General features: G+C 46.8%; 1 protein-coding gene across 1 annotated transcript in view; it reads left to right on the forward strand.

Annotated features, from left to right (window-relative positions):
* Window positions 1-4,107, forward strand: part of LOC144503994 (indian hedgehog protein-like) — a 61,030-nt gene extending 56,923 nt beyond the window's left edge. Inside the window, exon 3 of the mRNA XM_078229142.1 lies at window positions 1,870-4,107. Within this exon, the coding sequence (XP_078085268.1) occupies window positions 1,870-2,531 (662 nt within the window). The 3' untranslated portion in view covers window positions 2,532-4,107. The remainder of the gene's footprint in view (window positions 1-1,869) is intronic.
* Window positions 4,108-11,886: the final 7,779 nt, after the last annotated feature.

An 11,886-nucleotide genomic window follows, 5' to 3' on the forward strand; every position in this document is an offset into this window, starting at 1 on the left:
ACTGATAAAGAGCGGTTGGCCAAGGTATTGAAACAAAGGGAGAGACGGAGAGTGTCCTTCCCTCATGAACTGTCACTTCTACCTTTGATGGACTGTCTTTCTCTCTCTCACAAACTCTTCCATTGTCTATGGTTGCCTACTTTTATTCTCTTCTATTTTCCAAAAATCTTTGAAGGCGGCAGGGCAAGTTGAGAAGACTGTTAAATAAATAGACTGCTCAATAAATAGAGGTATAGAGTACACGAGCTAAATCTTTATCAATCAATGTTTTAGCCTTGGCTGAAGTAACATGTGCAATTCTTGGCATCACACTTAAGAAAGAACATTACGGTCTCGAAGAGGGCGCAGAGAAGATTTACTGGAATGGCTGCAGGGATGAGGAACTTCAGTTATGTGAAGAGATTGGAGAAGCTGGGATTGTTTTCTTTAGAGCAAGCAGGTTAAGGGGGAATTCAATAGAGCTGTTCAAAAGCATGAAGGTTTTTGATAGAATAAATACGGGGAGGGGGTGAGGCTGCATGGTCCCTTTAAGGGGCGATCCTTCGTGGGCTATGTGACCAGGTCAGAGCCAATGGAGCACGAGCGTGCGAGTCTGAGCCAATCAGGAGCGAGGGCGATCAGTCCCAGGGCTGGAGGGTTTCAGTTGGAGTTAGAACATTGTTAGGAGTAGACCTGTATTATTTGTGCTATTGAACCCTCCATGTGTATGGTTCTTTTTGTTAATAAACCCCTTTAGTTAATCAATGCCACTTTGAGTCATCTCAAGTTATTACAGGAAGCAGAGGACGTGGGACAGGGGTGGCACGGTAGCACTGCTGCTTCACAGCGCCTGGGACCCCGGTTTGATTCCCGGCTTGGGTCACTGTCTGTGTGGAGTTTGCACGTTCTCCCCGTGTCTGTGTGGATTTCCTCCGGGTGTTCCGGTTTCCTCCCACAGTCTGAAAGACGTGCTGGTTAGGGTGCATTGACACAAACAGGCGCTGGACTGTAGCGACCAGGGGAATTTCACAGTAGATTCATTGCAGTGTTAATGTAAGCCTTCTGACTAATAAATAAACTTTACTTTTTAAAATAAAAACAGAAAATGCTGGAAAATCTCAGCAGGTCTGACAGCATCGAGGGGGAGAGAATAGAGCCAACATTTCGAGTCTGGATGACCCATCGACAGAGCTCCGGAACTCAAAGAGTTCTGACGAAGGGTCATCCAGACTCGGAACCTTGGCTCGGTTCTCTCCCCACAGATGCTGTCAGACCTGCTGAGATTTTCCAGCATTTTCTGTTTTTGTTTCAGATTCCAGCATCCACAGTATTTTGCTTTTATCCATGGGTTTAAACTAACTGGCCAAATCGGGAGAAGTTGCGGAGAATTTGTCTAAAGCAGGGACTTGTTGTGATCTGGAATGTATTGTCTGGAAAGGCAGTGGAAACAGATTCAACAGTAACTTTCAAAGGGATTTTCGAAGATGGGACATTTACAGGGTGATGGGGAAAGGGCAGGCAAGTGACAACAATTGGATCGTTTCTTGCAAGAGCCAGCACTGGTACGATGGATCGAATGGCCTCCTTCTGTGGTGTAAGATTCCACAATGCGTACTTTTTCCTTTCTCTGTTTCCCTCTTTGCTTCTCCTGCAGTTACATTCACTGTCTCTTACTTACCTTTCTCTCTGCGTCTGTATCTATCCCTCCTATCTCTTATTTAGTCTGTCCCTACTCATGAATTTCTGTGCCTCTGTCTTTCTCAAATTGAAGCAGGTTTTTTTGTCTTCAAATGGTTCAGCGTGTTTTCTCTCTTGGTTGCGAAATTAAAACTGAAGATCGATCGATGTTCTTTTTTTAATCCTAATGGGTTTTGGCATGTTCTTTTCCAGATCATTCCATGGCAGCAAAGACCGGAGGGTGTTTTCCTGGAAATGCCAGTGTGCTGATGGAAGATGGGGCGAGGAAGAGGGTGTCTGACCTCCAGCCCGGAGACCGGATACAGACTGTGGACCGCGAGGGTCAGATGATTTTCAGCACCTTCATGACCTTCCTGGATCGGGACCCCAGGGCGGTTAAGATATTCCACTTGCTCGAGACACAGAACCCTCCTGGGAGGCTCCTCCTGACCGCCGCACACTTGGTGTTTGTGGCAGACAACTTCACGTCAGACTTGGGGAAGTTCAGGCCCGCCTTTGCCAGCGACGTGAGGGTGGGGCAGTACGTGTACGTGGTGAACAATTCAGGCCAGCAGCCCGCGCGGGTGACCGGGGTCTCGTTGCGGACGGCCGTGGGTGCCTATGCCCCCTTGACCCAGCACGGCACGCTAGTCGTGAACGGCGTGCTGGCCTCCTGCTTCGCGGCGATCGACGGGCACGGGTTGGCACAGTTGGCCTTTGCCCCGCTGCGCCTCAGCTACCGACTGACCTCCATCTTCGGCTGGTGTCCGTCCCGCCAGGAGGGCGTGCACTGGTACTCCCAGCTCCTGTACCGACTGGGCAGGTTCCTCCTCAGCGCCGAGTACTTTCACCCATGGGGCGTGGCACAAGGCTGAGGCGGGCAGGGACTGAATCTTTACTGGGAGTGACCCGGGCACGCACGGAGGTCCAGGCTTGTCCCCGCGGGGCCCCCCCACCACCCCCTCCTCCTCCCCCTCTCCCGGGTGCACAGGGGTGAGACTGGGTGAGTCACACAGGTGCGAGGCTGGGCATTCTCTGCTTCTACAAGCCCAAGGACTCAAATCAGCAAAGGACGAGTGCCAAGGATGTGAGATGCCCCCTCTCTGTGCAGTCAAACACAGAGCTTGTTGATCATCAGTTAAAACAGGACAAGACACAGCTGGCCAGAGCTGGAATTTGCATAACCGGAGACAAAAACCCCAATCTTACTTGTCTCACCTCTGACTAAATTACACTGGATCCTCCTTCACATTGCAACCAGAGGAATCGAAACCTAAATGTCATCTTTAAGTGACACGGCGTTAGAAATAGTGGGAGATAATTGGACAAAGATGTGCAGACGCAATCTCAGACTTCATTTTAAAGTCATGCATTCTTCTGCCTATATATATATATTATTTTTCTCGTATTTCTGTTACAAATTGCCATGTGTCCATTTAGAATGAGAACTGTCTATGTAAACATGTCGTGCTGCAATTGCATCCCCTGGCCAGTCGGGGTGCTGCGGGCAGTTTTGCTTAATAGATGTGGACCTAGGAATTTATAATGGGATAAAGTGTGTGCAGATGTAAGATTATTAATATAATAGATGTATGTATATCAGAAGGTAACTGTTGTCGCAGAGTGGAGGCTTTAACAGGGTTAGCAAATCCAAAAGGGGTTCATCGCTTGAGTCCTCGAGTTTATTTAGCTGCTGAATCGATTTGATTAAAATCTTCCAAACCAGCGTCTCCACATTGTCAAACATTGAACTGGATGTGGAGGACGTAAAAATAATAAATCAGACTCTTGGTGCCTGCATTACAACGTTCCTCACACTCTGGGTAAAAGCTTCATTGGGTTGCCAGCTCTGGTTGGACGCATTCCTGGAGGTTTCATCATTTGAGTTCTTCCCTCCAACAGGGCTTCCCGCAACCCAATCCTTTCAGCATTAATAAACCAAAGTCTGCAGAGGAAAATTAAAATAAATACAATTTTCTTTCAGTGCCACTATGATTTTTTTTTGCTTGGGTGCTTATCTTGTGGAAGAGCCCCGGAGACTAGTCACTTCTATGAGACTCCAGGCTAATCTCGGAATGTTGGCCAGGCCTACTAAAGATTGACAATCGAAATTTACAAAGTGAAGTTTCAAGCATGAGATAAAGACCCTTCAGCTGGTTCCCCGCACAGACCACGAACGATTATTAGAATTATTAATCTGCCTCACCCCACCCAAGGTATCCATAACTTCTCCCTGGTTCCCCTATGAATCAAGCAAGGGTCGCACATGCCTTCTTAACTACCCCATTAACCTATCCTGCCATCTTCGGGGATCTGTGGACAAGTACACCAAGATCCCTCTGTTCCTCTGAGCTTCCTAGTATCTTGCCATTCATTGAGTACTCCCTTGTCTTGTTACTCCTTGCAAAGTGCATCACTACACACTTTTCAGGGTCAAGCTCCATCTGCCACTGATCTGCTCATCTGACCAACCCGCCTATATTTTCCTGCAACCTAGGAACTTCTTCCTCACTATTAACCACCTTGCCAATCTTAATTATCATCGTTCCCACTATTCTCATCTATACTGAGGTCCTTACATCCCTTCTGAATGGTTATCGGTGCAGTTCCATTTTGCCCCCTTGTTGCGTTATCTCTTGGTGGCTTGCTCCACCCCATGTCGATGGTGGGGGAATATACCTTTTCCTCCCAGTTTTCCCTGCATGCTTCTGAATTGGAAAAACCCAGGACGGGAACAGGAAATGGCTGGGCCCCTTTGGAGTTTGACACCGATCTTGCGAAAGGTTGGTGGAAATAAGGAGCGGATTTAACAACCCACCTGTCCCCAGGAAGGAAGTCTTTCCCTAAATCCCTCTCACATTCCCATCTCCCTCTCCACCACCCTCAGAAGCCTTTGGGAAACTCTGTTACCATACCGACCACCCCTGACCCCCAAACTCTCAATCATGCATGTTGCTTGTCAGAAGGTCCAGGGATGTTTAATACCTTTGTTCCATTAATTGAGACCTCAGGAATATACGATGAGGCCTTATTTGAATGAAAAGTTTCACTTCCTTCGCGGTTTTACCAACCTATCTCCAGAAATATTGAGCATGCTGGGAAATCCAAGGCCTCATGGGAATTCAGCCATTTTAATCAGGACGACTTTCCCAAATAAAAGTGGTAAAAGAGCAAATATATTTCTTAAAAATAAATGTTCTTCCCAATGCGAATGTTCAGGGCCTGACCCTCCGATATCTCCAAATCCACTTCAATACTAACCCTTGCAAGATCCCCTTGTGGAGACATTTGTGAGGCATATTGATTCCCTTTCCATGACAGAGGGACCTTCTAAGCAAAACCAGAACATGCTAGAAATACTCAGCAGGTCTGGCAGCCTCTGTGGAGAGAGAAACAGGGTTAATGTTTCAGGCCGATGACCCTTCAGAACTCTGCCAAAAGGCCATTGACCTGAAACGTTAATTCAGGTTTCTCTCTCCACAGATGTTGCCTGACCTGCTCAATCTTCTCCCGTTTTTATTTCAGATTTCCAGCAACTGCAGCATTTTGCTTTTGACTTCAGTGGCGTAGTCGCCAGAGTGGTAATCCAGTGATCCAGGGTAATGCTGAGGGGACCCGTGTTCAAATCCCACCACAGCAGATGGTGACATTTAAATTGGAATCAAAAGGCTAACGATCACCTTGTCCAAGAGTCATTAAAAACCCATCTGGTTCACTAATGCCCTTCAGGGAAGGGCATCTGCCATCCTAACCCGCTCATGTGACTCCAGATCTACAGCAATGTGATTCACTCTTAAAATGCCCTCTGAAATGGCCTAGTGAGATACTCAGTTCTGGGACACTTAGGGATGGGCAATAAATGCTGGCCCAGCCAGCGATGCCCACATCCCGAGAATGAATTTAAAAGTCCTTCTAAATATGTATTGAGTGAGCTATTTATTTGCCCTAATAAGTGATGGTCCACAATTCCACATACACACACCAAGCTGGGTGACAATCTCAATCACTTGTATCTGGTCAGTCAAATCAGAACAAGTCTCCCTGGGCCTGGTACATTGCATCGATTCCAACGCTGTACAGTATCCTTACAAAGAAGGGTTTTGCAAGCCTAATTGTCAGTAAGGCAGATAGATACCCTGTACCCTTAGCTCAGGAATACCACTCCCGGTCTGGAGTTGCCAGTTCAATCCCCATTCCTTGACATTATCTAGGCTGGCACTCCAGTGCCCGACTGAGGGATGCTGCCCTGTCACAGATGTTGTCTTTTCACCAAAGGTTTTAAGACGAGACCCATGTAGCTTGCTATTCGGGTAGATGTGAAAGTTCTTATTGACAATGTTGAAATACAAATAAGCAGAGAGAGTTCCAGTGTACCGCACAACCAAGACCACTGAGGTTGTTAGCTTTTGGTCTTGCTCTTCACATATTGCCTGCTGTGTCTGTTGTAGTAACAACAGTGACAATGCTTCAAACTTGAGGCATCGCTTTCTCAATGCTTGGTGGGGGGAGGGGGGGGGGTGGGTGGCCTGAAAGTAGCTACACAAGTGCAGATTGTTGCTGTTTTGAGATGTAAGGGGACATCTCCTGATGCAGGGGCTCAGAGTAAAGCATTGGTTGGGACTCAGATGAGGAGAACTCTTTCACTCAAAGGATTGAGAATCTTTGAACTGTGGATGCTCAGCCATTGCGTATAGTCAAGGCAGAGAGCAAGATATTTTTGGGCATGGAGGGGACTGTGTGATATAGTGCTGGAAGGTGGAGTTGAGGTAGATGGTCAGCCATCTTACTGATGACAAAGCAGGCTCGAGAGGCTGAAAGGCCTACTCCTGTTCCTATTTCTTATATTCATCCATTCAGCTTCAGGATAAACTTGCTGGAAGCAGCCATTTTGTGTTAGATTTCTCCTTCTGTGATGGGGGGGAAGCAGTGGATTGTGGGTAGATTTATAAAGTCCCAAGTGGAAAAGCCACAACATGGCTGCCTCCAGCCAGCGGGAGATAGAACAAGAGGAGGCAATGAGTTGACATCGTGAGGTGTCTTCCTTTGTGACGTTGAGGACGCAGGGACAAATGGGTGGAAGCTATGTCACTGCACAGTTCTCTACACTGTGGGCAGCAATTCAAAATGGGGATCTCGCCATTGCATTTTCTTGCTTATTACTGACCGTATGAGACATCTCTCCCGCTTCCTCCTCCCGATCGACTGCTAGTGCTATTCTGAGTCAGCGACGGGAAGGAGAACTTCAAAGGAGGACGTTTCCTCCCATCTTTTTTCCTCCCTCCCACCCCACAGAGAACCCGCTGTCCGTTTACCGTCAAGTCCAAGGGCAAAATTGACATGTGGGGCTGAAAGTAGGACTGAACATGGGACCGAGCATGTTCCTGAACACGGGGCTGCATGTGAGAGACTGAACACAAGACAGAACGCAGGATTAAATGCAGGATTAAGCATGTGGCTAAACACATGGCAAATGCAGGACTGAGCACGTGACTAAACACAGGATTGAACACAGGACTGAGCACATGACTAAACATGTGACTGAACACATGACCGAACCCAGGACACAGCGATGCTTGCCTGAGGCACCTTATAGAAATTAAATCTATATAATAAGTCTTTATTTACCGATCTATCCTTCCCCATGCTAAAGCTGATCTATTCATCCCCAAAGACTTATTGATTTTATTTGATATTTGAAAGAATATATATTTCCCTCAATTGCGATGGTTGAATTTAGTGTGAATTTACACACCAGCCCTTGTGTGTTACTCATAAGATTTATTTTTGTACCTGTGAATTGTAATATAGAATTGTAAAAGTTGGCTGTCGATATGAATTTTATTATATTATATATAGAACTACTATCAATCTGTAAAGTTTTAATTTAAAAGATTTTCAAGAACAAAGATATTTTTATCTTGCAATGTTATTCGGGAATCTCCTGTGACTTATCCTAACCTTCCCAATGTACTTTGTCTCTTCTATTTAATGAATTAAAACTATTAACTAATCGGTGACAAGACTGGTCTCGTGCTCTTGAGTTTGAGATGTTCACAACGGGAGGAGTTGGATGATGTGTGGAGGATAGCGGGGGCAGGATCACATCGAGACTGTTCAGACTGGGACTTTTTTCTCTGGAGCGTAGGAGGCTGAGGGGTGACCTTATAGAGGTCTATGAAATAATGAGGGGTACAGATCAGGTAGATAGTCAATAGCTTTTCCCAAAGATAGGGGAGTCTAAAACGAGAGGGCATAGGTTTAAGGTGAGAGGGGAGAGATACAAAAGTGTCCAGAGGGGCAATTTTTTCACACAGAGGGTGGTGATTGTCTGGAACAAGCTGCCAGAGGTAGTAGTAGAGGTGGGTACAAATTTGTCTTTTAAAAAGCATTTAGACAATTACATGGGTAAGATGGGTATAAAGGGATATGGGCCAAATGCGGGCAATTGGGACTAGCTTAGGGGTTTAAAAACAAGAGGGTGGCATGGACAAGTTGGGCCGAAGGGCCTGTTTCCATGCTGTAAACCTCTATGACTCTATGACATCAATCCTTTATGTAGTGGTGTTCCCAAGCAACTGATGTCCTTGTCCTTCTAGGTGGTAGAGGTTGTGGGTTTGGAAGGCGCTGCCTGAGGAGCCTTGGTAAGTTGCTGCAGTGCATCTTGTAGATGGTATACACTGCTGCTACTGAGCATGGGTGGTGGGGATCCCAAATCACACGAATTAAATTTATTTTATGAATAAATCTTAATTCGCTCGCAAATAATGTGAAGCTCCCCGACTGTGGGAGGGCAGAGCGGGGGGGGGGGATATAAAATCAAAACAGCTTATTATCATTGAAACCAGGACTGATGGAAGTAATATAAATTGCTTCATATTCTTGTTCATCAGTAGCTTTTGACTCTGATTGAGTTGTATGAGTGGCACAGAAGGCAACAACAGCACAAACCAATAACTGCAAGGAAGTGTGACAATTGAAACTTTGTATTTCACATTCCAAGAACCTGGCTCCCAGCGTGGTGACTCGCTCAACCAATTCCAGCAGCACTCTTGAGAGCTGAACTGTAACAATGCTTAAGTTCCCATTAGTGGGAGAGACGAGGACCCATGGACAAAGCCTCAGAGTAAAGGGACGACCCTTTAGAATTGAGACGAGGAGAAATCTTTTCAGCCAGAGGGTGGTGAATCTGTGGAATTCATTGCCACAGAAGGCTGTGGAGGCCAGATCTTTGAGTGTCTTCAAGACAGAGATAGATAGGTTCTTGTTTGGTAAGGGGATCAAAAGCTACAGGGAAAAAGTGGGAGAATGGGGTTGAGAAAATTATCAGCCATGATTGAATGGCGGAGAAGGCTTGATGGGCCGAATGGCCTAATTCTGCTCCTATGTCTTATGGTCCTATGGAATGGATGGGCTGCTGATCTAGTAGACAGTATGTACCACCCACAGGGTCGGGAAGGAGCCACTGGACCTCATTTCAGTCCTGCCTGATGGTCACACACCCATGCACCAGTCAACAAGATAGACATCAGGAAGAAAAGACCTGTTGGTATGTTTTTGAGCTAATGGTGGAGGGATTTATGATAATGAATGGATTGATAGGGTCGATCGGGAGAAACTGTTTCCTCTGGTGTGTGGGGGGAGTCCTGAGCAAGGGGGCAGAACCTTAAAATAAGAGCCAGGGTTGTCACGGGTGATGTCAGGAAGCACTTCTTCACACAGCGCATGAGTCACTCCAGGATTGCTGCTTCCAACCTCCACGGGGATTTTCACAATTACTTCATTGCAGTGTTAATGCAAGCCTACTTGTGACACTAATAAATAAACTTTAACTTTACTTTCTCCAAAGCACCACACCATTTCAAGCACTGATCGACCTGGGTGAAGAGACACCTCCCGATACAGGTCCTTACATCATCTTCAGCACAGAAACAGGCCATTCAGCCCTGGAGTGTTCAATGGTTCATTGTTCTGTGTTTGATTATGAGTGTCCTTATGACTAAGCGATGCTGCGTGCGGTTGATTAGTTAAGCCTGGTGAGCTGACTCGTCGCAAAGTCGAGCAAAGTTGTAGAAAAAGGGCTGAGTTAGAAGCGTGGAACAGGCCTTTTAAAGCACCGTGAATGAAACTTGTTACATACCGAGAAAATAGTGTCACCTGTGCTCACTGTGACTGATTAGTTACATCGGGCAACAGTGGTTAGCACTGCTGCCTCACAGCGCCAGGGACCCAGGTTCGATTCCCGGCTTGGGTCACTGTCTGTGCGGAGTTTGCACATTCTCCCTGTGTCTGCGTGGATTTCCTCCGGGTGCTCCGGTTTCCTCCCACAGTCCAAAGATGTGCGGGTTAGGTGGATTGGCCATGCTAAATTGCCCCTTAGTGTCAGGGGGACTAACTGGGGTTATGGGGTTAGGGCCTGGGTGGGATTGTGGTCGGTGCAGACTTGATGGGCCGAATGGCCTCCTTCTGCACTGTAGGGATCCTATGATTCTATGACTCAGGGAAAAAGAACAAAGTTGTAGAGTTGTTTTCGCTGGAAAGGCGGCGGCTAAGAGGGGATCTTATTGAAACATATAAGATGATTAGAGGTTTAGATAGGGTGGATAGTGATAGCCTTTTTCCTCTGATGGAGAAATCCAGCACGAGGGGGCATGGCTTTAAATTGAGGGGGGGTAGTTATAGAACCGATGTCAGGGGTAGGTTCTTTACCCAGAGGGTGGTGAGGGATTGGAATGCCCTGCCAGCATCAGTAGTAAATGCGCCTAGTTTGGGGGCGTTTAAGAGATCCGTAGATAGGTTCATGGACGAAAAGAAATTGGTTTAGGTTGGAGGGTCACAGTTTTTTTTTTAACTGGTCGGTGCAACATCGTGGGCCGAAGGGCCTGTTCTGCGCTGTAATGTTCTATGTTCTATGTTCTATGAATGGAAGGCAGAGTTAGAAGTGTGGAGCAGACACTATAAAGCATTGTGAATAAACCTATTTCATTGGGAAACCTGTCATCTTTGCTTGGATATGAGATATAAAATGTACAACAGGTCCAGTGGTACTTATGCTGTGTGTGAGCCTTCACCTACCTTACTACATGCCACCCTATCCATATATCCTGATACTCCTCTCTCCCTCATGTACTCAGCTAGCTTTCTCTTAAATGCATCATCATAGGCCTTGACTACGCTCTCTGGTAGTAAATTCCACATTTTAATTATAGTCTGGATACAGAAGTTACTCCTGAGTAACACATCTGAAAGGTGTTGAACTCGGGAAGAGGTAGGGGAGAGGGAGGGGAAGGAGTGTTGGGGTTGGGGGTGGTGGTGGGGGCAGGGGCGCTTGTTGTGGTGAAAGAATGTGTCCTGATCACAATTCTGTGGCAGGCAGGCAGATGGGAGATTCAAGACCTTGTGATGCCAACCAAGATGGGAGATTCAAGACCAGGTTGTGATGCCAACCAAGGTCAAGCAGGCCATCCAGGTTCAGTATTGGCACTCACACACGAGAACGCTTGATGAAGCAAGATGCCTGGTAAGGGACAATAATGTCCTTCGGGAATAGCAATGTGGGGAGTTGGGTGGGAGGAAGGAGGAGGATTGGAGGGAAAGGTTGATGTGACAAATTTGATTGAGAATTTCTAACAGGGTTGGACAGACCAGATGCAGAAAGGGTGTTTTCCTTGGTCGGGGGTTGGTGGTGGGGGGAGGTCTAGAACCAGGGGACAGTCTCAGGATACGAGGTACACCATTTCGGACTAAGATGAGGAAATATTTCTTCACCCAAAGAGTGGTGAGCCTGTGGAATTCATTACCACAGGAAGTAGTTGATGCCAAAACATTGAATGTATTCGAAAGGCGGCTGGATATAGCACTTGGGGCGAATGGGATCAAAGGTTATGGGGAGCAAGCAAGATTAGGCTATTGAGTTGGACGATCAGCCATGATCATAATGAATGGCGGTGCAGGCTCGATGGGCCGAATAGCCTCTCCCTGATCCTACCTTCTATGTTTCGATGTTTCTACGTTTCTATATTCCTTCCCCGCCACTTCAGCAATTCTTCACGTTATGAGCCAGTGATGTTTTCCTTTCGTGAGTTTCCATCTGCAGAATCGAGGTACTGAAGCATGTGTTAGACACAGATTAGGGGCTGGCTTGATGACCCAGTTTGATGACTGCACTTCCGCATTCCCTCCATTCCCTCTCCTCTTCCCTCCTCCCTCACCTCCCCTAATTCCTCCGCTCCA

This window comes from Mustelus asterias, chromosome 14 (assembly GCF_964213995.1).
Source record: "Mustelus asterias chromosome 14, sMusAst1.hap1.1, whole genome shotgun sequence".
In the NCBI taxonomy this organism is placed as follows: Eukaryota; Metazoa; Chordata; class Chondrichthyes; order Carcharhiniformes; family Triakidae; genus Mustelus; species Mustelus asterias.